This window comes from Diceros bicornis, chromosome 39, assembly GCF_020826845.1.
Source record: "Diceros bicornis minor isolate mBicDic1 chromosome 39, mDicBic1.mat.cur, whole genome shotgun sequence".
Classification (NCBI taxonomy): domain Eukaryota; kingdom Metazoa; phylum Chordata; class Mammalia; order Perissodactyla; family Rhinocerotidae; genus Diceros; species Diceros bicornis.
In genome coordinates, this window is record NC_080778.1 from 21,777,811 (window position 1) to 21,803,282 (window position 25,472).

The following is a 25,472-nucleotide window of genomic DNA, read 5'->3' on the forward strand; positions in this document are numbered from 1 at the left end:
CATGTCAGTTAAATGCATGAATTTTTAGTGGGTGTTTCTGACATGCACAAGGGAAGGGCACAGAATATCATAAATATTAGCCGTCCCTCAGCATGTTCTGAATATACCCTCTAAGATGGTTTATTTTATGTTTCATGTAAATTTATGATCAAATAGTTTCATCAACTACACGTACATTTTTCTAATAGCAACATGGCTAATAGTCTGAGTCTAGAGTATAACAAATGAAGAAGGGCAGTTTTATTATTATGTGATTAAAAAGACTGTTTCTGTAATCAAACGTGTAGCTACTAGCCAGACTTTAATTTGCGGCAAAATTGACTTATTATATTAATCCATTAAGTTAGCTAATTGTTGTTATGTCTTAGATTTATGTTGAGAAGACAAAGAATGTGAAGTTGTTGTTAGGAAAACACATCAGTATATGCCTTTGATTTTGGGGGTTGGATTCTTAGGGGTTGTTCCAAGTCTGTTCCTTATGTTGGTAATCTCTCTGCAGGTTCTGTACGGGAAAATCCTCATGGTGTCTGCAGGGCTGGGTCGGCAGAGTGGGCTGCCTGTAGGAAGGCTTTCTTTCTTTCTCAGGGCCAGGAATTATCCCAGGCTTTGGAGATACTGTGGTAAATAAGATAGTCCCTGTGCTCATGGACCTCACAGTCGAGGAGGGAAGAAAAATGTTACACAAGTAACTGAAAGTTTACTTACACCCAAAGGGAAGCACAGAAATCTTACAATCAGAACTAATATTTAGCTGTTTTTAATGGTGCACCTTCCTGGACAGCATTTACTCTGATTGGTCGGGGCCCAAGTCCTAATTGTTATAGGTTGTTAAATATTTTTAATATTACTCCTGTTTTCATCGCTGTCATGGGGATATTTCTCTACTTGAGAAACCAGATCTTGATGGGCCAGTTTGTTGATATATAATGAGTAATATCTATCAGAGGACCCGGGAGAGTCAACGGTCCACCAATGTAGGAAACCAAAGAATAGTCTGGGCATGAATTGAAAGATTGTGATGAATTCAGTGTTCAACCGTATCAGTCCAAATGAGCCTTGTGTGTCTGGCTTATGAGAGGCTTGATCTTAGTGGCACAAGGACTCTGGGCTATTTTCTAGAATTTTCTTGCTGGCTCAGTACAGTACTTAGATGGGTACCACCATTGAGTTCTTCTTAGATTTTCCTTTTGCCATACTCACTGTATTTCTTCACATTCGTTCTAATAATAGTCGTCTTACTCAAAAAGATTCTCTTTTTCTAAGATGACTGTCTGTTAGTATTAACGCAAAAGAGTTAAAATTTAACACTATAATGAACAATCTCATTTCTAAATTCCTGGGGAACTCTTCATTATAGCTCCCAAATACTGACAAGAGTTTTTATTTGAATAAAGTAGCTAAATATTTTCCTGGATTCCTCTGTTAGTTTTTTAATATTTTGGACCAAACTACTCTGTTTTTTCTGGCCAACAGTTAAAATCTAAACATAAAGGTTTATTTTTCATAAATATGTTTTGAATTTGACCTTCACAGGGAACATTTTTAAGTGTCGTAATCAGTGAAGTTTCAGGTACCTCTTTACAGAGAACTACTGTGATTATGTTTTTGTGGTTGGATTTTTCTGAACCCCTTAGCTACATGGTAATGGAGTGGTGGAATTAAGGTTTTGAGAATGATCACAACACGCGCTTACCAGAAATTCAGTAAAAAACAAACATGAGTGATAGGTTGATGTTCTAGTACAGTATATTTTTAAAATGGTGTTTGTTAAGCCCTCTAGAGAATACATCTAAGGCAATATGAAAATCCAGCTTTGATCAACTGAGCCTTCTTGTAATTGGACGTGCATCAAATTTTAAAAGATCAGATGGAAGAGGCAAATTTAGATATAGGCATGAGAATGGTCATTTTTCCAGCGGGAACAATGTGTATCTTTGGATTGGTAAAAATAGGATAATAGGAAAATAGCATGTTCTAATTCCCTATATTATTTAGAAGTACTCCTCCTCTGTTCATTCCTGACATCATTTGAAAGGATCTGCTACTTCAGTTTGAGGACAAAGTTCACTTCAGTGACAAATAACTTCCTGTCTGTGCTTCCAAAAAAATTCATGGGTCATGAGCAAAGAATATTTAATCATGAAGTGTTTTTGTTTTTGAGATATTTAGACTTCATAGAAAAAAAGAACTGGTTTCCTAAAAATTACTTTAAATCTTAATGGAAATATAGGAAATTTTATTTATTAACAATATACTTTGATTAGTATTCCACAGTGAATTATTTAATGAATTTTTTTTTTTTTTTGGTGAGGAAGACTGGCCCTGGGCTAACATCCGTGCCCATCTTCCTCTACTTTATATGGGACGCCGCCACAGCATGGCTGGACAAGCAGTGCGTCGGTGCGCGCCTGGGATCCGAACCGGCAAACCCCGGGCCACTGCAGTGGAGCGCGCGCACTTAATGGCTTGCGCCACTGGGCCGGCCCCTATTAATGAATTTCCACTTGGTTAATCTGGAAAGTTCTGCATTCCAAATTTGTTAAGAAAACGTCACGATCTTTAAATTACTCATCTTTGGTCTGTGAATTGATTGGGATTTGATGAGACTATAATTATTGATTTTTTTTCGATGCAGGTCATTTTTTTTCTTGATCTGGCAGGAATTCCAGTGTTGTTGGGCCTAATGAGAGAACTAAAATGAGGGAGCCTAAACTTGTGTCAAAGTTATAATGCCATCACATTCTAAACCGTTAAAGCTGAGATATTAAATAAGCGACCCAACATACCTAGGTCGTGACTGGAACCAGAACTTACATCTTCTAGTTCTCTCTTCAGTGTTTTTCTGCTACATCACTACAGTTTGAATGGAGATTTCTTTACTGAGCATCCTCAATGCCTGTTGTTTCCTTCAAGCGTAAGACAATGAAATGACCTGATGTTGCAGGTCGAGTTCCGGTGACTCAGACTCTGAGATGGAGCTTAGCCTGTGGGAGGTTTATCAGGGAGAATTCTTCAAGCAACACCTGTGGGGCAACTGAAGGGAGCACAGGGGGAGGGAGAAGTTGGGCTGCGACCCAATCACAACAGCGGCCTCAGCAGACACTACAGGCAGCTCTGGAGCTGGGATGCCCTTCAGGGTTCTTAGACTGGGGCAAGGGAGCTGGGCCTTGTACCCTTACTTTGATCCGTCAGTGGATGGGGCTATCCCGGGAAGGCTTTGAGTGAGGTGTCTTTTTCAGCTGATGGCAGTCTTCTGAGGAGACTCAGCTGTGAGCTGCCCTGAAGGGGGCTCTGGACGGTGCTCTTCAGTATCCATCACACAACAGTAATCGAATGACTCGTCTGTGTCAGCCATTGGGTGAGGCTGTTTCTATCCGGTTTCACTCATCTGCACAGTAACCACAAAAAAAAATGAGGCTTCCTTTTTCTAAGAAGAGACACGGGTTTAAAGAGGTTGAATGACTTGCCCAAGATTACATACAAATGGCAAGTCTCCCTGACTCCAAAGCTCATGTTCTTTTCATGAGAGAGAAGGTGGAGTGGATTATCTAACTCAAAAGTTCCTGAAAATCCTTTGATTCTGGAGAAAATTTGAAGATTAAATAATTGTCATTCTTAATACTGTGACCACCAATACTACCTATAGTAGTACACCAATACTACCTATGTGACTACCAATACTACCCTAGAGACGGATTTAGCATGTAATGTTGACAAAACCAAGTTAGAGGTGACCCGTGACTTCCAGAAGTGTACAGACTAGGTTACACAAGAAAAGTCATGCATTAAAACGATACACAGAAATCTCAGTTTTCTTATCAATAAAATGCTGATAACACTAGCTACATTGCAAGGTTGTTATAAGAATTTCATTTGCATATGGAAAGATAATAGTACATGGCTTGAGAAACCTTAGGCACTTCAGTGTTTAAATTTAGTATAAGCACACACGTTAGACAATATTTGCATTGACAATATTTGCATTGACCATAAATTTAGTATAAGCATACACGTTAGGCAATATTTGCATTGACCATTTGCATGACTATTCTCATTTTAATTTTAATTCATGGTGTCCTCACAGGCAAGTCACTTGTTATCTCTGGACCTTAGCTTCCACATCTGTAAAATGAGGGGCATGATGTGGGCGAACTAGGTTTCTACAAGCAGTAATATCCTACTAAATGTGGTTGATGATAGAGATCCAGGTCGTTCAAGATGAGACAATGCATACAATCAACAACTGGCCTTAAGTACAGCGACCCTCCTACATTAGGAAATTTTGGGCACCTCTACTTAGCTTGTCTTCCCCGAAGTAAATCATTTTCCTCTCTAGTACTTATAATATGTGCCTTATACATAGTACCTGCTGAGTAAATACAGATTGAGACAGGTATCTTATATAAAACAAATACAATCTCAGCCTAGAATGGAATTCAGTTTAACTTTTAGCATGACCAGTAGGAGGAAGGCACAAACAACTTGATGGTCTTCTACCATGTAAAAATCCTGATTATTAAAAAAAAATTATGTTGTCATGTATATATTTCAAATATATGTAAAAGCATAGATGTTAATAGTGTATATATTTTGAAGTACACACATACGTGTGTGTGTCCTTTTTTCTCAATTTCTGGATATTTAAGTGGTGAGTCTTTGCCATGTGTAACATGGGCAGTGGAGCCTTAGAAGGGAATCGAATAGACATGCTGCCTGACCTCGTGGAAACTGTCTGCATATATATCACATATGCATCCAGAAGGCACACACATTATGCATGTACATGTCGACGTTCACCCTTTTTTATTCTTTCCTTTTTTTTCAGTCTGACTCATCTTATGAATTTGTGGTATTTAATTGAGAAAAAAATATCTGACGAGAAAGGCAAGCAAATAAAATTAGATGAAGGGTGCCAAGGAAAATAGCTTAAATTTCAGAGGATGTACCATCAGATTTTCAGATCTCCCTCCCACAAGGAAAAAAAAAACAACAACACAAGCCTTTCTGTATGTGGATGAAGGAAATCTGTAACTTTGTGTACTGGCGTTACACAATGTCACAGTATGAACTCAAGATAAGTGGGTCATCTTAGAGATATCCACTTGTTTTTTTTTCTTCTCTCTACTTCCATTTTCGTTGGATATAACCCAAAGAATCAAAGAGGAAACAGACAGCAAAGGGCTCCCACCCAAGCTATGTCCGAAATATATTTGACTTTTCTATATTCCTTACCACCAGTTACTGAAGGAGGTTAAGAGTCAAGTCTGATAGTTTAATCTGCCATGATGCTATTCCAGTTATATTTAACAAGATGCCACTCGTCTTGTGATGATTTAATCACAACTTATATCAAACGTTCTTAGTGTACAGTGTTGCCTCCAGCCTTCCCCTAAAATCCTGGATCAAACCAACTGAACATTGGCATTATCTTCTCTTTCTTTACTTCTTTTTTTTTTTAGTCCACCAAAGACAGAGAAAGGATCAGCACATTAATATTACTTGGATATTGTACCAAGTGGAGTACAGTTGGATGTGATTTTTCATCAAAATGTCATTAACATTACGATTTGCCTTTATTAATGTTACTCTAACTTATGAGGTTTTCTAACTGAAGCCCTTATTTTTTATATTTCTGAAAAGAATGTACCCCAGGAGGTAGATGCGTATCTTTTTACATGGCTTTTACATTACTAGAAGCCGTGTACAAAAATCAAACTGTGTATTGAAAGGCTGTACCTAAAAATGACGTCATGAAGCAAATTGATAGAAGCAGACAGGATATAGTGCTGCCTTTGTCTTTTGCTTCAGCAGCCCAAATCTAATTGTTGAATAATGTGCTTTAGAGGACAGTAGTGCCTTTCACTGAATCACTGTGCAGAAAGTTCCAGCCAGGCAATGTGCTATTTCCAGTCAAGTATATGGAGGGTTTACATACTGAGAGCAGCTGTGAGGATGTTGGCATGGGAGCAACTCTGAAGTTGGTTCAAACAGAAACTTAGACTTGTGTCCAAAATAGCTTCTGTGAACTATAGGTGTTTAATTTTCAGCTCTCCTGTGAGCAAATGTTTAAATATGGTAAACATAAATGACAAGACAGGCTATCCTTTAAGGTTTTGCTTTCCCATATTCTTCTGTGAAAAGGGGCTTTGTTATGTCTGAGTTGGTAATGACCAAATATGATCCTTAGGTTGTCGGCTGTACATTGTCTTACGTACAATCACTTAGAACATTGTGTTTTATATTTTGGCTACGAGCTCTGGCCTGCATTTTAAGCTTGGTGTGATACATATGTTTCTTATTGACTATGTTTGTTTTAAGACAAATGGTGACCAAGGAGCTTCGTCTGCATTGTCTGCTTTTGAATCATGACTTAGTTTTATAGAAAAGAAATTTGTAAAACGTCATAAAATAATATCCATAAAAAGGATGTATTAGAGAAAAAACATTTTTGTAATTTAAAAGACTATTCCTTTCAGACAAAATCATGTATATGTAAACTATTAACATCACTTTATAACATCAACTATTAACATCATTTTACAAGCAAATATTCAGTTTTATTAAAATTTCAGTTAACTTTGTTTTTTGGCCCATTTTGCATGGTAAGGCTAGCAATCCTTCCACTTAGAACAGTACCACGTTGGCTGGGAGGTCCTGCAGAAAAATGCCTGATGCCTTACTCATCCTAAAAACTGAAAGTCAGCTAATTATATTGGAGGGAGAAGAAGATTATTTTTATTTCCTTGAATAGAGATTCAACTCCAATTATCTTAGCAAATAACTTTCAGAAAGATCTGTTAATCCAAATGTCTTCTATATACTTTACTTCATTGTTATAGAATCCCCAAACCTAAAGTTTCTCATCTTTTTCCGTTGAGTTTTGATGCCAGAATGGAGGAAAATTAGCTACAGTCATGCGCCACATAATGACATTTCGGTCAATGATGGACCACGTATATGACAGTGGTCCCATGAGATTAGTACCGTGTAGCCTAGGTGTGTAGTAGGCTATACCATCTAAGTTTGCGTAAGTACACTCTATGATGTTCACACAATGACAAAAATCACCTAATGACACATTTCTTGGAATGTATCCCCTCTGTTAAGTGATACATGACTGTATATGTATCTAAAGCTTTGTATTTATATTGGGATCCCAAATTGCCATTGTTTGACATTTCCCTTTCAGTTTTTCTGTAAGAGGGACTGCCCTGTGTGATTTCAGTAATCACTGGGACTCTGAGTCTACCTGTTCATCAGTGTTATTTTGATGAAGAGGGGGTGACTAACTTATGTGCTGTAGCTTGTACTGAACTAGAATAGTGTTATATCTGTTATCATTTCAAAATGACCTCCTGAGATAATACCCTACAAAACTTCCCTACTTGATGTTCTAAATGGGATCATGAAAGGAATCTGTATACTGACATAATATTTCTTTCTCTCAAACAACATTGCAGAGCTAAATGGTAATGAAGAGCCTAGGAGCAATTTTACAGAAATTTCGAATGATCGTTCAGCTCTCCCAGTAGTGAGTGAAACAGACGGATACAGCTCAAGTTCTCCCACACTCTGCAGTGACAGTGAGGTCTGCCCCCAGTTCAGACCTCTCCGTCGGTCTGCGCCTCTGATCGGAAACGTGCTGCCGAGTTTGCTCTGTAGACCACCCGGCCCACCCACTTTTGGTGGTTTAGCCTTCTCTCTGGCTCACCTGCAGGTGTGACCTTATTCACCCACCTATAACAAGTCAGTCTCCCATTTTTCTGAAGTTTAAAAATATAACTGGCTAAAAGAAGACAGTGAGCAAGTAGACTTTTATACTATCCTGGAAACTTATAATTATGAAGTTTGGTGAACTTCACGAACTTTTTCAAGCCTGTTTTTGCTGCAGACTTATGATTGATGTGGAGGCTCCTTGGGGCAAGGGTGAAGTAGTTGAAATGTAGAGAAGTTGAGTGAGTTCCCTGGGTGTACATAACCTGCCAGAGGCTCTACGAGTTTAGCACCTCTGTCACCTCTTCCCCAACCCAGTGCAGTTAGAAATTAGATAAACATTTTGGCAATGGTGTGGCAAACCCAGATTCAGCCTTACTTCTCAATAGGTATACTAACTTTATAAAAGTAATAAACTATTTTTTCTTTTTTTGTGGAGTAAGCTGTTAGGCATTAAGAAGACACTAAAGAAGCTATATTAAGTAGAAAGGAGGTATTTTTTTGCCTGATGTAACCACACTCTAAATCTTCACAATCCGTCACAGTTTGCTCCGTCATTCTAAGCCAGCAATATTCAAAATAGCACAATAAGTACTGTTAGCAAGATGTGGAAATTTTCTCGAGCAGTCGGAATATATCCTAGAAGCCAGGATGTTTGCTGATCATTAGCTCTGCTTGCATACAATCTGTATTGGCTGACTTCTGACTCCAAATTGGACAAGTGAACACAAAACAGGCAGAGACTCATGACGCTCAAAAAGACCCTCTTGCCTCCTAGTCTTGTGAGCTATCATCAGTTCTCTCTTTTCCTTAGGGGAGTGTCAGATATCTTCATGACTCTTTTGGAAGATTCTTCCTAGTAAAGGGAGCATTTGAAGCTCTGAGCGTTAGGACCTGAGTCTATCATCCGTACTAGGGTTTTAGAACCAGAAGAGACGTTTCTTTCAGATGTGGAAACCAAGGTCTCAGTGGCTGGTGACTAGCTCAGAGTCACATGTTGGTTAATGGAAGAGCCAAGACCAGAACTCACCTGTAATATGGCCAAATATTCACGTAAACGTGGATTATTTCAAAAGGAAGGCAATTTAGTCTTTCTTCTCTCATCTGGCACAAAGTAATAAACTCACTAAATGCTAATTGCCGTTACAGTTGCTATTTTTATTATTTATCTGCCTCTGTACATATTGTTGTGAAAACAGTATGTTTTATGGGTTTATATAGCTTATACGCAAATTTTAAAGAAAGTGCCTTGAAAGGTGTAATTTTAGATCTGGAAAGGATCTTGAGAGAACTTCTAGTTCAGTTTCATAAATGAATTGTCCTTCCCCCAATGATTTTTTTCCACACTAATAAAAAATATTTTTTATCATCTAGATCTTGTGATTTAGCTAGAAAGAAGTTTGAATAGAGTACATCTTTTTAAAGTTCAATTTCAGAGTTTACTAAAGAAGTTAATCTATTTCTCTCTCACACACACACACTCTTCTAATATATTATACTTGAGATCTATGTGCAAAGTTAACATTACGTAAATATTGTGAGAAGTAATTAATTCCAGCAATGAATTAAGGCAGTTACACAGCATATTTAAACAAGCTGTTTATATATAAAATGGAAAGTTTTACTGAAAAAACATTTTTCTTTATTTTTAAAAATCTATATTATGGAATTTTTACATCAGCCCTTTCTTGTTCCTAAGATGTTTACATAGAAAAGTATTCCATAAAGGGGCAAAGTTGTCAGTTCCATCAGTGATTTGCTTTGCTCAAAACCTTGACTGTTTAAACTGCTTCCATTTAGATGTAACAAACCTGAGTGGGGTTTTTTATGCCCTCAAATTAAAGGTTTATTTGGAAAACTTGAGCCAAGATGCACACTTACCCTGCTGCTGCCACCTTCTTCCCATTATATTCTCCCAGCTTATTGGGAGGGCAGGTTTGTAAAACCAAAACATTTTGTAGCTATTAATTTCAGATTCTTTACCTGCACCACATAACGTGGAATAAATTGGAAGTGATAATCTTCACTGACTTCTCAAATTTGTTATAGTCCTACTTCTCCTTCTGACCACCCTCTGGTAACCATATGTAAAGACATCTGAAAGAAAATTGAAGACGAATGGAAGTAGGGACCCAGAAAATTAAATGAATGAATGATTGAATGAATGAAAAAACTGAAATATGGCTAACATGCTGTGCTAGTGAATAACAACCATAACTGCCACAATACTAAGAACTAATATTATTTGAGCATCTTACTACGAGGCAAGTACAGTCCTTGCACTTTATATGGATAGCTCATTAGCTGCATTCATGCGCTGGAGAAGTTAGTAACGCACTGTTTAGCCAGTAATGACATCACTGCCTTCATGGGTATGAGAACTATAATTAGCTTTTATTAGGCTAAGACATTCTGCTTTTATATCTTACCCATCAACACTTAGGCTTCAGTGAGTCCTTGTAGATTTCATCTTTCCTACCACTGTGACTGCTATTTTGTTTCCATAAACAAGCTGTCAGGGTAGCTGCCTTTTGTCTTTCTTCTTGTCATCTGTCAAGTCCTTTGAGTTCAGCTACAGTGATTCTTACAAGCGTCTTTGTTCATTGGTAGTTTTGTGTTGTTTTTGTATAAAAGAGTGAGCTTTTAAAAAGTATCTGTGCTAAACACAAATCTGATTATTTTACTTTCCCATAATTGAAACCTTTTTATTTTCACTACTACTCTTATTATAATTTTTCATTTTCTTCAGCGTGGCTTGCAAAATCCTGCAGAATCTCATCCCTGCCTACCTTGTCATCTTGATCTCTTACTTCTCCCCACTTTGCACATTCTGCTTTAGCTAAACTAAACTCCTAAGTTACTTGAACAATCAATGCTCTCTCTTACCTGCAAGCATTTGCACCTGCTGACACTACTGTGCAGAACACTCTTTTATTTTTCTCCTCTGCCTCCCCTCTTTACTTGACCCACTTCTATGCTGCATATTTAGGTCTCAGTTTCTTTCTTTCTGTTAGAAATGGCACTGTTTCTACGAAGTCTAAACCTAGATTATTACACTCATCTACTTGCTGTATCAGAGCCATGTTCACATTGTATTATCACTATCTATGTGTTTATCTATATTTGCAATAATCTATCCATTCCATAAAGTCAGGCATTATATCTTGTCCGTGACTGTATTCTCAGCACCCAGCATAGTGCCAGGCACATAGATGCTTAATAAGTATTTATCGAGAGAACTGTGTGTGTCATTCAAAGACACTTGTCTTGTTGGATCCCAGAGAAGATTTTGAGTTATAGAAAACATACTTATATACTTGCATTTACATTTTCATAGATGTTTCTTGTGGTGATGTGGAGGATGAGTTGGAGATGACAAGACTATTGACAAGAAGACTAGTTACTGAGCTTTTTGTCCAAGAGAGAAAAGATGAGAACCTTAAACCAAGTGGCTGTGGGAAGGAGATGAGGGAATAAATTAAATCATCATGAATAAAATAAATGTCACAACCCTTGACAGACTGTTTGAAATGGTGTTGGAGAAGGAAGAGAGAAGGGATATTCAGAGTCCTAGCTTGGATGGTTCTCATACTACCAATGATTATAAAGTGGATAAAAACAAATCATTTGAGGAATGGTGTTTGGATTGAGGGATCTATGGGATCTTCAAGTGGAGATGTTGAGTTGACATTCACAAATGTGGGTGTTGTGCACAGTAGAACATGTGTGTCATCAGCATTTGGACACAATGAAGGCCTGTGTTTGGATGAAATCACCCAGAGAGAATGGGTGTAGAGAGAGGAGAGCTGAAGAGAGAGGAGAGCCCCGCAAAGTGTTGGCTTGAAGCACACTTGCTTGTAAGGAACAGAAATCCACTAAAGCTGGATCAAGTGAAGAAGTGGGACGGTAGCTGTAATAACAGTTTTTGTCATAGAATCCAAGGACAAGCCAAAAAGAACATCTCCTCCCATTAATTACAGGACATGGAATGTCTAGAATGAAAGATGTTTCTCAAACGTCTGGTTTTCTCTCATCTCTTGGTTCTCTATATTTTCTCTCTCTCTCTTTTCTCTGTCTGCTTATCAGTTGCCTTTGTTTGCAAGTGGCCAAGGCAGCTGCTACCTTTGAGTTCACATAACCTGGTCATTCTATTGTTCATCACTCTCTGAATAAATTATCTGTATCTCTAACTTCAAATTCTCAGAGAATCTGACTGAGTAGCCAAGCCCATGACTTGGTTCTCTTCAGCTCAGGTGTCCCCCCTGGAGTCGGGGTACAAATATGACTGGAAGAGATGTGGGAGGGGCAGATCTTATTGGGAGAAGGATATGCATGGAAATTGTAAATAGCTTCTGTAGTATGTTGTTATTTAAAAAGGGACTTAGATTTTAATGTGCTTTGAATCCCCCCAAAATTGTTATTGTTAGTGTTAAATACGGATTTTGTTTAGTAGGTCTGGGTGGTTCCACATGTCTAACAAGCTCCCAGGTGATGCTGATGCTGATGCTGTGGGTCTGAGGACCATACTTGGCATAGCAAGGATTGTAAGGGCAAGTAGAGTGCAGGGAATGCTCAGAGAGGGCAGAAACAAGGGCAGGAGAAGAAGAAGGAGAAGGTAGGAACTATGGAGGAGAGACTCAAGACTCAAGGAGTGTTCAGAGGCATCGAATGTTGCAGAAGGTGAGTGAGATAAAATCTTTAGTATAGATAATATGCACAATTTTTTGAATTCTTTTCAGTAGTGCTCGGAAGCCTATGCATTAGAGAGCAAGAAGGTCTATGGCTGGATTATTACAGACTTGGGGCTTTGCAGTGGAGGAGTGTGGAAGGGGATAAGAGACTTAAATGTATTAACCAGAAGGTAGATTAAATGATAGACCATACAGCTTTAAGTTGTTTCAAATAATGCATTGCCTTTAGAATGTTTTTTTAACAGCTGGAGAAAGATACAACCACTGCTTAGGAGAGAAGAGTTTCCCATGCAAATGTGTGTGGGTGTGTGTGCATGTGCATGCCGGTGTGCTCCTGTGTTTAATCCTCTTGCAAGAGATATATATCTACATAATAAGCTGACTCTAGAAGGAGTTACAACAGTTCACTGGTTTGGATTTTCCAAAAGTATTACCTTTTGCAGTTACATATGGAATGTTCTCATGCTAAGGTGGTTATGGAAACACAGGACTTGAAGTTTAACCATTAACAGTATTACGGAAGACGAAAGTGTGTTTGAGGGTGTGGTGCATATGAATCTCTTCAGAGATTCAAAAAATTGTCAAGCTTAATGATGCCTCATTAAGGAACCTTCAGTTTAACTTCTTGGTAGTTTCTAGCTGTGTCCAACTTAATTTAACTGATTCAAGTAAAGAGCTACCCTTTTGAACTCATGCATAAGTCATTGTGGTAGCTTCATATTCGTGGGGCTTCCAAAGAACATTTTGAGGTTGAAACATCACAGAAGGAAGTCAATTTTCTGGTTAACTCTGGGGAAACCAGTGTTTTAGGAGGAGTTTGGGAGTGAACTGATATCCTTGCTTGGCTCTGGAAGTTCTAGTAGGAGATCGGAATGACCAATGTAACCCTGATTTAAGAATGACCCTCCCTTACATGGAAATGCTATCTTTGAGTGAGGAGTTTGAAGAGGAGGGTGAAGGAGGGTGCGGATGCTTGCCAAGTCTATCACATTAACAGACTCGCAGATGTCACAGCCAGATTGCCTTCAGATTCCTTGCCATCCTGAAAAAAATCTGCATACAGCTCTGAAGTCACTTAAATTTAAATACTTTCTTTGATTAAGTCCTTCAGTTCTGTATATTATTAGCCATTTAATACGTGCCAGCATCTAAAGTATTATTTCTATTTTACATTTCAATGATGTTACATCTGGCAGCATTTTACTTGATCTGGGGAAATGGTGTGTGGCTGCCCTGGCTTTGTAGTGATGTAGGCATTAGAACTGGTCCTCAAACTCTCGGTAGCTGGCCCTTAGGTTTAATCTTCAGAAACAACCAAAGCTACTAAATATTTTAATCTTTTTTAGGAAACTGATAAACTTTTCATTCTTTAGAATTTAATAATAGTCACATAGATAATTCAAACAAGAACTTTGAATAGATGCAAACTGAGCAGGTAACTTAAGTGAAATTTTCTGGAGATGATTTTTACCAGCGAGGTTTTCCAACAAGTTCATCAGCAACAGTTTTACACACTTTCAAATAAAAAACAAGATTTAATCTCAATTCATTCATTTTGTTCACCATTTAACACAGTGTAGGAAAAATAGTTATTCCATCTACAGCTCTGTGTTGAAAGCAGCTAAAGTTGACCTCTTTTGATTTATCTCTTGGGATCTGATATCCCTATCTTAGATTTCAAAGAACGTAGTATTTGATTTACAGAAAAGTTCTTGCAACAAGGGTGGAGTAAGAATCTAAATCTCTGAGATGAAAAAACCTCATAAGATAAGGGTTATTAAATCTATATCTAAATGTTGTTTATAAATTGAGTTGGGCTTTCGCATGACTGGGAGGTTTTCCATTTTAGATTTGATTTTCTTTGAAGAATAAAGTTTTGTGAGAATATGCACGAGTAAATTACTACTGAAGGTTTGCAAACATAGGCAAGAGCCAAGGGTGGAATTTGGTTTGTTGTTTGTTTAGATTACCTGAAAACTTTGCTTTTATAAATTATAAGGGTGAATATGTTACTCTATGTCTTTGAGAACAACTTGATCCAGATGTTTTGAGTTGGGTAGCCTTTGGAAGCTATGTTAACTTGGGTTTTACCAAGGCCTCATTCAGTGGCTGCTTCAGTAGCCTTCTTTTTGAGTAGTTCTTCTTTTAAGATAGAACAAATTAATTTCTTAATGAACTAGCTCACACTGTAGGAATCAACAAGCAGTGACATTTGATTGCCCCAAATTGACAAATCCAAAGTACTATATTCCAGACTCTCTATGATTCTTTACTCAAATATTTCAAAATTAGTTTCTTAAAATATATTAATTTTAGGGTGATTACACTATGTTTAAGAAATTGCCCGTTAAAAAATGTTGTCTCTTAAAACAGTACTCGAGCTCACCACTTTCCTCTGTCTTTTGTTTCATTGTGAAAACTTTTTCCTATAAAGACACTAGACTTCCATTCAGACGATTGGTTTGAATCTTGGTCCTGCTGTCAGTTAGATGTGTACCTTTGGGCAAGTTGTATAATCTATATTAGCCTTATTTGTTTCATCTGAAGATGGAGGTGGTGCTAATTCCCAAGGTTGTTATGATGTCAAATGAAATAATGGATGTGAAAGCCCTTTACTGTGACACAATCTATAAATATAATGAACATGATGATATTGTGCCTAGTGAAATTGACATTTCATCCAATTAAGATAATTACTACGTAGCAGCACTGTCTCTAAATGCTGTCTATCTACTGTAGATAAAAACTATATAGAAGAATGCTTTAAATGTTTTTTTAATGAATATTATGGGTGTCTTCTCTTTCTCTTTTCTATCCCAATGAGTGCCTAAGGGAGAAAAGATTCTACTAAGGTGCTGTGCTATTTTTCCTCTCTTAAATTATTGATGCACAAATTTTTTGTTACAGTAATGATTAATAATAGCCTACACTTACATAGGGCTCAGTGTGGTGCCTGGTACAGCTCCTAAGACTTCCCAGTATTAATCCATCCAGTCCTTCCAATAACCCTGGGAGGTTGGTGCTGTTATTACCACTGTGTAAAGGTGGTGAAACTGAGGCACAGGGAGAAACTTGTTCAAGATTACAGTCAGTATCAGTCGAACTGAATTTTCCTGTACCTTTCATTTAACTCTTAGGGAAGAATTTGGCAAAAATAATATATCAGGATAAAGAAAGTCATGAACATTACTTGGGTCTGGATATGGGGGATGGCATCTCATTCTGGAAAAACGATGCTGCCTGAATGTATGTTGGAATAACACAGAGAGTGTATCTTATTTTCCTTTCTATTTTTCTTTTTTAGTCTTCAGTGCTTATTACTGGATACATTATTGTTGATTCTCTAGGATTACTTCTCTCTCCTGAGCCCAAGATACGGTCACAGGCAGCTAAACTTGTCAGAGAGACCCAGTCCTCTCAGTCCTGTGCTATGAGAGAAATACTTGGAAGAAAGAGCCCCAAACCCCATCCAAAGAGATACTCCAGTGCTCATTCACTCCTTATCTTTTTTTCAGACTTAGACTTTGTTTGACTTAGTTTCATATACCAGACTTAGTCATTTTTGATTTAGGCACGTTTCCATTCATTTAAGCTACTCTTATTTGTTCATAAATTTAACACATTTTATCGAAGGTCTCCCATGTGCCAGGGACTCTGTGATGTCCAGAAGAGTAAGATGGCGAATACGACAGTACCTACCCTCTGCTTGTTGAGCTTAGAGTCTGGTGGGAGAAGACAGACAATAGGCAAATAATCTCACCAATGGAAGTAACACAACTGCAGTGAAGAATGCTACCAAGAAGAGGAAAACGCGATGCTCCAGGGATGGATAAGAGGAGGCATTTGGTGAACACTTGATGATTGTAAATCGTTTTCCCTGTCTATCTTTGGCTCTGTACAGGATGTTGGAGACTTAGGGAGGAAGAGCGGAGGGAGGGTGAGTTAGAAAGAATGGATGGGGACCAGAGTTGGCAAAGCGAAACAGTGCGTACCATGAGGTGGCCGCAAGGAAAAGACAAAAGAAAACTTAATTTGAGCAGTGTAACGTATCTAATAAGTCCTTAAATATATCTCCGTATCATAGAAGAATAAGTAAAATTTGTAATAACTGCCATTTTCAAGAAAAGTTGTTGCGTATTCATTCTACTCAACTCCGTAAAAGAGAAAGGAACACAATAAATCTAGAGTGATTTCCATTAATGTGGTTAAAGTATTTCATTGTTTGAAAATGCATATGACAGGCACAAAATAAATATTTATTGAATGAATGAACAAATGAGATAATCACACAAGTATGTAATTACCCATTAGGGTAAACAAAAGGATAAGTGAAAGTACTTTCAAAACTATAAATATTCCACACATGCAAGGTGATGCTATTTATTTGAATTTTAGAAAAAGTACAGTCTGTCAGAAGATAACCTGATTGTCGTTTTGTATTGGTAACTTTCAATTTAAGCATTTATTTCCTATGAGTTTCTCTTCCTTTCTACGCACAGTTTGTAATATTGAGTTGTGCCTTTATGGTTCAATATCCCTCTCCAGCCCAGTTCAGCTCTAGAGTAGAGCTTTTTAACCTGGGTCAATGAACCTTTGTGAAATCTGAGGTTGCCTTTGGAAGATTCCTATACTCTTTAAAATTGTACTCGAAGTGTCGTAGCCCCTGTGCATTTTCCTGGAGAGAGTTCCCATAACTGTCACCAGGTTCTTAAGAGTATATGACTCCTCAAGTTTAAGAATCATTGCTCTAAACTTGTGTATTCTTCCTTTACTTTTTGTTGCCTTGTGGTTTTTCTTTTTTCCTTGAGATGGTTTCATTTTCCTTTTAATTTCCATAATTATATTTGGTATTTTAAAATGTTTACTGTTTGGTTGTCCCCAGTGTGTGGCATTCTTGGTTTATCGGACGCCTCTGATCCTAGCCCTTCTCTCTGTCTCTCTTTTGTCCGGCCAACAGTGTGGGGATGTGCCAACTGCAGGCTTATCCTCTCCAACCCTTCTGGGGCCTTCACCTCTCCGTGCTACCCTAACGACTACCCTAACAGCCAGGCCTGCATGTGGACCCTCCGAGCCCCCACCGGCTATATCATTCAGATAACGTTTAATGACTTCGACATTGAAGAAGCTCCCAATTGCATTTATGACTCATTATCCCTTGATAATGGAGAGAGCCAGACTAAATTTTGTGGAGCAACTGCCAAAGGCCTGTCATTTAACTCAAGTGCCAATGAGATGCATGTGTCCTTTTCAAGTGACTTTAGCATCCAGAAGAAAGGTTTCAATGCCAGCTACATCAGAGGTATGTAAACCAAAGGCGGCGCCAACCTTCTGCTTTCATTTAACATGTTCTACAATAAACATGAGGACCAGAAGACAGAGTTATGCTCTTTTATGTGAAGGTGAATGATTAGGATTAGAATTTAAGGGCAAGAATCTGTTAATGTTCTCTGAGCATTCTCATTAACAATATGTAGTTACCAGATCCAAAATCTGGTTACCGTAGAGCTGAATTCTTTTGTATTGTTTATATGCAGAACATTTAAAAGCTGCTTGGAAAACATTGTAGATATTCCACAACTAATAATTAAAATCTGTAATTCTAACGTCCCTCCACTGAATATTTAAAATGATCCTAGTTAGAAATTATTTTATTTTAGGCTTTTAAGATGTTGCCCTTTTAAGGAACTATGCTAGGAGATAAATATAGAAAATTAGCATATAAATTAAAATAGAAAAAGAACTATTTATAACTTAAGCTAATAAACAACATAGCCTGAAGAAAGCCTCTTGAAAATTTGAAGGAAAGAAAAAATATTTTTATAGAATACATTTCCCAGATTCTGGCATATCATAACATTTAAATAATCTCATTCTCTCTGAAGCCTGTGTTTGCTTAAGAAAAACTCAAGCTTCAAGACTATGTTAGTTATACATTTTTTTTTTCTCTTGAGTTTCTTAAGTAGATGTAATGTATCAAAAAAAAGAAACACCACTATGAAAAGGAGTAACCTTTATTATTATAAACTGTGTTTTTGGTGGCAGAGGTATTTACTGTGTGTGACTGACATTAGATATATGTGTGGTTAATTGAAACACAGGCTTTAATTTTTCAAATAATTTTTTAAAAATTATAAAATATTATAGGAAATTTGGAAATAAAAAAGAAGCAAATTAGAATTACCTATACCGCTACCTCAGCCATCACCACCGGAAAAATGTTGATGGACATATTTCCTTCCAGCCTTTTTATTTTAACAACAAACATAGCACACTAGGTTTATATTGCATAAGTGTCCCTTTGGGTAAATAGACCTATAAACTGCTTTATATTTAAAAAGTAGGCTGAAATCCATGATTCTATTAAATTCCATTGTGGATTTTTAGCTAGAATATTTATGTTAAAATGAGGTTTTTACCATAGACCTATTCTTCATGTATATTAAAATATATTCAAAGTAGCATTTATAGGAAGCTGGCATTAAACAGTATTTTTGAGGAGAGCCACTTCTCTCTTGAATCAGTACATAACCTTTCACAGTCACTATTATATTAGCACAGGGCGATTATTTAGTAACTTATTAAATAAATTGCATTATTTAATCATTTCACGTATGTCACAGAATGGTGAATGCGTTTTGATTGTGAATTGATTATGCATATGATGATAGTCATAGTTAGGAATCAGTAATAGCTGTCTATTGACTCTGGCCTAGGCACTGCTCCAGTGCTTTGCAGGTATTAACTTATTTCATTCTTATTGCCCACCTATGCAGGAGACGCCCTCGTCTTTCAGTTTACAGAGAGACTAGGGTAGAGCTAGGTCAAGGAGATGCCCAAGATCGCAGGGCGCCGTGTGGGAGAGCTGGGACAAGAAGCTCGATCGTCTGCCCTTTCAACCACTGCTCCTTACTGTCCCTCAAGAACTAGCTCAGATGCCCAGATTTAGAGGAAATATAGTTTATTTTTTTAATTTTTATTTATTTTATTTTTTTTCCCTCAAAGCCCCAGTAGATAGTTGTACGTCATAGTTGCACAGCCTTCTAGTTGCTGTATGTGGGACGCAGCCTCAGCATGGCCGGAGAAGCGGTGCGTCAGTGCGCGCCCGGGATCCGAACCCGGGCCACCAGCAGCGGAGCGTGCGCACTTAACCGCTAAGCCACGGGGCCGGCCCTAGGAAATATAGTTTAAAATTCCATTTTTGTTTGTTTTTTTACTAGACTCCCTCTCCTCATGGAGTGTCTTTGCCTTTGTTGTTAAAATAGCCTGGCGATGAGGAAAACAAGTAGGAGATGGGTGTCTGAAGGGGGAGGGTAAGCACAGGAGTGTTTGAGAAGAGTGAAAGGCAAGTGTTAATGAAAAGTAGAACTGTTAGCTGTTATGTTTAGGAATTATTTGAAAAATAACAGAGTTTTGAAAGTCTTCATGTATAAACAGAACTTTCCTGAAAGTGGTAGTTTCCCTAATTATGGTGTGTTTTTTTTTTTACCCCCAGTTCAGGGATTAAAAAAAAACAAACTTGTTATCAACTTGGCTGGCTATGACTCAAAGGTTTAGGTTCCTGATTAGAGTTCCTGGGGTACCTTACTATTGTTATTCGTATAAGGTGATGGGTTGATGAGAGAGAGCTGGGTGGACAGACAACAGCGGAGCGGTGGGGCAGAAGTCAAGTGGTAAAACGTGGAGGAGAGATTGGGTGTATCAGATTAGCCCATATCTGAAGTTAGCGTGTTTTATCTGTTACTGTGTTTTGTTCCAGTCGCCGTGTCCTTAAGGAATCAAAAGGTCATTTTACCCCAGACGCTAGACACTTACCAGGTGTCTGTTGCAAAAAGTGTCTCTATTCCGGAGCTCACTGCTTTCACACTGTGTTTTGAAGCAACCAAAATTGGCAAGGAAGACAATGAATGGATAGCTTTCTCCTACTCAAATGCATCCTTCACAGAATTGCTCAGTTTTGGAAAGGCCAAGAATGGCTACTTTCTATCTATATCTGGCTCAAAATGCTTACTAAGCAACGCCTTCCCTGTAAAGGATAAAGAAGACATTTTCACAGAAAGCTTTGAGCAGCTCTGCATCGTTTGGAATAATTCTCTGGGCTCAGTTGGTGTAAATTTCAAAAGAAACTATGAAACAGTTCCATGCGATTCTACCATTAGTCAAGTTATTCCTGGGAATGGGAAATTGTTGTTGGGCTCCAATCAAAATGAAATCGCCTCTCTAAAAGGGGACATTTATAACTTTCGACTTTGGAATTTTACCATGAATTCCAAAATCCTCTCCAACCTCAGCTGCCATCTGAAAGGGAATGTAGTCGACTGGCAAAATGACTTCTGGAACATCCCCGCCCCAGCTCTGAGAGCCGAAAGCAACCTAAGCTGTGGTAAGTGTGTGGCATGTTCGCTCTTGTTTTTTCAGCATTGTTCTATGCATATGTTTGTCAACAAGAAATTATACGCACACAGATTTGTATATGTGTATATATATATACACATAGATACATATATGTATGTGTGTATATATGTAAATATATTTATATATATTTGTCATTAATAAGCTCTTTTAATTCTTAAAATGTTACCTGCTCAGCCATTTGTAGTATGCATTTGATTACAAGCCATGTGTATTCAATCAAAGCTTTTGGTCCTACTTTTTTTGTGTTTGTGTGTGAGAGGCAGATTGGCCCTGGGCTAACATTCGTGCCCATCTTCCTCTGCTTTATATGGGACGCTGCCACAGCATGGCTTGAAGAGCGGTGTGTAGGTCTGTGCCCGGGATCTGAACCTGCGAACCCCGGGCAGCCGAATTGGAGTGCACGAACTTAACCACTACCCCACCGGGCCGGCCCCTGATCCTACTATTTTTAAGTTTTCTTTATGTCATAAAATATCACATAGTTTATCCCTAACATAACAACAGTTATAATCATCATGTCTCAAAGAGAGATGTTAACACCAGGACTGAAACAAAAGAAGTTAAGTTATTGTTTTTAATCACAAAAATGATACAGTAAAAAGCTGATCTTTATCATCCTGGAAGGAAAATTCCATTACATTATTTAAATAAACAACCACCACCTCAAAGAATGGTATTAAATATCAAAACTGTCCATTTTATCAAAAATCTTTGATAATCTGGAATTAATTTTTTCCTTGAACTTCTTTTCTCTGAAAAATGAGCGTTTGTCATTTGCTTCAAATACTCTCTCTTTTTGGTTGCTCTTTGAGAGACTTTAAAGGTGTTATTATTGAAAGTAGCTAAAAGCAAAATATTTAGGGAAATCTATGTAACAAATTATATTAAAATGGACTTCTGTCAAATATTCTCTATGTACATAAGTTGATTTTAGAAGTCCTTATTTTACCACAGGACTGATTCAGATAAAAAAAGTAGAAGTTTGTCAGTTTTGAATGTCATGTGACTGACTCTAAGGTGTTGGTAATACACACTTTTTAGTCTCAGAGATAACTCTCATTAAGGGGGGAAGAAGGGGCCTAATATTAAAAAGTAATTTGTATGTGACTTTGGAGGGGATTCCACAGAAATTCATTCCCAATACTTTGAACAAAATAGGACCCATTGTGAAGACCTGAGGCCATCTTCTCCCTTCCCCTGACCTGTGTTTGCCCTTCCAGACTGGGGAACTACTGTTACCTACCCTGCCCTGTGGGTCACCCATTTCCCTGTGTGGTCCATGGTGCTCCTGCCGATGGTGGGAGGCTATTAAGTGATGTCATTTGGGAGGTATTTCCTTGTGGGTTGCTGGAAAGAGGGTAAACCACAACCCTGTTCGAAAAGGAGACTGCGGAACCTTGTAAGAGCTAATGGTGTGCCCAGCATCCTCTCAGCTGAGATTAGCTATAGAGAAGTCCTTCACTCATTGAGGGAATTGAGAAGATCAAGTGTGTGGGTTTGGTGTGGGATGGTGAGCAGCAAGGAGAGGCCAGTGGGGCACTTCTTATATCCAGGGCGATCATCTTTAGTCAAGGGGCCTGTGTTTGCCATATCCTTGGCCATTATTAGAAAGTCATAATATAGACTGTTTAATATTTGCCTCTCTATGGGGCAATATTTGAGGACTATGGCAACCAAAAAAAAAAAAAAAAAGAATTTAGCTAGCTATAGGAATAATCGCTAATACTTAGTTTATACTTAAATTGAATATGTATTATGTACAAGGTACTGTTTTAAGCATTTTAGATATATTAACTAATTTCTTATAACATAGATTCCATGATGTGGGTTTTATTATTAATCTCATTTGCAGATAAGAAATGTGAGGCACAAAGAGATTAAGTAACTTCTTCAGTGCCACTTAATTAATAAGTGACCAAGCCAGGAATTGAACCAAGGAAGTTTGGCTTTAGAGCTGTGCTCTCTTAACTGGTATAAATTAGACTGTCCTTCAGAATAAGCAGGACTAGAAGATGAGACTTAATACTACAGTAGGTGAGCTCACTTACCCAGATGAGGAGTCTGAAAGTCCACTTCTGGCCAGAGTACATTCTGTGGGAAAACACTAGCTTCCCAGAGTGTTAACGTGATATTTATTTTAAACAAAATTAATAAAGTTTCTTTCCTGTGATGCTTCTTGGATACATTAATATAATAAAATGTGAGGGATATAGTATATAAGAATTTCTAAACTTTTCTAAGAAATCCTATAGACCAGGAGTTGGCAAACTAGGAGAGCCTGTGGCAGGCCACCTGTTTTTGTAAATAAAGTTTTGTTGGAACACAGCCATGCCCATGAGTTTTTCTATTGCCTTTAACACTGTCTTAAAAACTCCTTTCCTGAGCCTTAAGATTACCGGAATGCATCAGATACATACTCATGTAGCTTAGTCATCTATAAGTTTTCAAATGATTGTTTTCAAAGAAGGAGCAGAAGCCTACAGCGTCAGTGTGTTTGAATTCCTTTAATTTTTAGAGAGGTTGTCTTGACATTCCGTGATGACGCTGAACACCCCCATTCCGTGGGCTCAGATATCCTGGACTGTGTTTCGGGAGCATTAACGGGAGAGAGAGAGGGAGTATCCTTCTGCTTAATCATCAGCCTCGGAAGTTGAAGAGCCCAAGTCACTTATTAACTGACAGGAAATACCTGTTAACAGAGATTATATCTAAGGTTGTCAGCTAAGCAAAACTTAATAAATGAAAAAAATTATGCTCTATTAACATTTTAACCTTTCCTTTTTTCCAGAACATTGTGGCTTGCTGTTTATGGTAAAAGTAATTTCTAAAAACTGATGATCAGTACAGTAACCAATGGGAAAATAGAATTTCATGCCTAACATTCCATTAGCCTGACAATGTCTTTTAAATATGAGCTTTTATTCCAGAATCAACTTGTGGTAGAAAAGGAATAGATTTTCCAAAGGTCTATTGCTAAGTAAATTTTCATATGAAAATAAGTCGGTTCAGCACAGAACTGACTACATTTAACCTTAAAATGTTCTGTCGTTTGTTTCAAATATTAAATATCCTCACCTTAATAAAATCAATAGATGTTTCAACAATTTCAGAATTGGACTTTTTTTATTTTCCTAAACTATTCTAAGCATACTTCAGGAATATATCTTAATTAAGACATTTTCAGCAGGTTTTTTATTAAGACATGATTAACCTTGTCAGCCCTTTTCAGAAAGAAATGCTTTATTTAGCAGCAGTTCTCTCTCTCTCTTTTTTTTTTTGTGAGGAAGATCAGCCCTGAGCTAACATCCATGCTAATCCTCCTCTTTTTGCTGAGGAAGACCCGCTCTGAGCTAACATCTATTGCCAATCCTCCTCCTTTTTTTCCCCCAAAGCCCCAGTAGATAGTTGCATGTCATAGTTGCACGTCCTTCTAGTTGCTGTATGTGGGACGTGGCCTCAGCATGGCAGGAGAAGCGGTGCGTCGGTGCGCGCCCGGGATCCGAACCCCAGCCGCCAGTAGCGGAGCGCGCACACTTAACTGCCAAGCCACGGGGCCGGCCCAGTTCTTTTTATTTTATAGCATCATTCTTTTTCTTAGGACAATTCTGTTGAACATATTCAGTTTTATGACCTCCATGGATAGACAATTCTCCCAGCGGGCTCTTTAATTACAGGAGCAAGTATTTGCCTGTGTTATGATTCAAGTTTAGATACTGGCTAATGTCCGTCAGTTTTCACAAAGAACAGACAGTACCTTCTCTACAGTTCTATTTATTTTACTGCTGACTGCTCTTTCCTGAGGAGTGGTACAGTATAACTCAATGAATAGTCTCAGTTTAAACAAATTACATTTATTTAACAAGCATTTATTAAGCACTTCCATTTATTAGCCACTGTGGATGTAGAGATAAGACACAGTTCATAAGTACCTAACTTTATTGTTATTCTTTTCTAGAAATGTTTGGATTTGTACCGACTTTTGTTTTCATTTCCAAAATTTTGCACTTAATTACCAAGGTTCCATTAACTTTTGGATACCTACCCTTTCATTTTCAGCTGTGGCCTGCACAGCCTAAAACTGTGATTCAGTACTGGCTCCTTCCTTTCATCCCTGATTATTGTGTATAGCATTTTTAAATTACTATATTATTTTTTAAATAAAGGTAAAATCACTTTATCTTTACAAAGGACTTTATTCTTTGAAGATGCCCAAAATTTATGCTTCATGAGCATAAACGGCTTCCAGAAACAATTTTATTTTAAATGATTTATTTATGAAAAAATGGTAAAATTCAATTTAATAACAGCTGCAAAGAGGGAATTGAAAGGAATTATTTTTTTCCCATTATTGCAACTCACCCTGAAGGTTTAGTGTTGTCAGCTGTTATTTCGAGTATCAGTAGGGTGTGAGTTGAGTTGGCTGCATATCTATCTTTTTTACAACAACTTGTGTAAATAAGTAGTGACTCCTTTCAGTAGCATGATTTGGGAAGAACAAGAGATACAGAAGAAAGATTAACGGCTTTACAGCTTCTCGTCAACTGCCCATTTTCAGTGATTACTTTTTTTTCAAGGAAATTTGGCTCTAAATTTTATGGTTAAGTAAATACCTTTAAACACCTTTGTGGTATCCAGAAAAATCAGGGAACACACATA

The 25,472-nt window shown here is 37.7% G+C and overlaps 1 protein-coding gene across 7 annotated transcripts in view; it reads left to right on the top strand.

The window, feature by feature from the left end:
* Positions 1–25,472, top strand: part of ADGRG6 (adhesion G protein-coupled receptor G6) — a 132,481-nt gene that overhangs the window by 45,809 nt on the left and 61,200 nt on the right. For all 7 annotated transcript variants that reach the window (XM_058534179.1, XM_058534180.1, XM_058534183.1 and 4 more), the window contains exons 3-4: positions 17,362–17,703; positions 20,161–20,784. In XM_058534179.1, the coding sequence (XP_058390162.1) occupies positions 17,362–17,703; positions 20,161–20,784 (966 nt within the window). The remainder of the gene's footprint in view (positions 1–17,361; positions 17,704–20,160; positions 20,785–25,472) is intronic.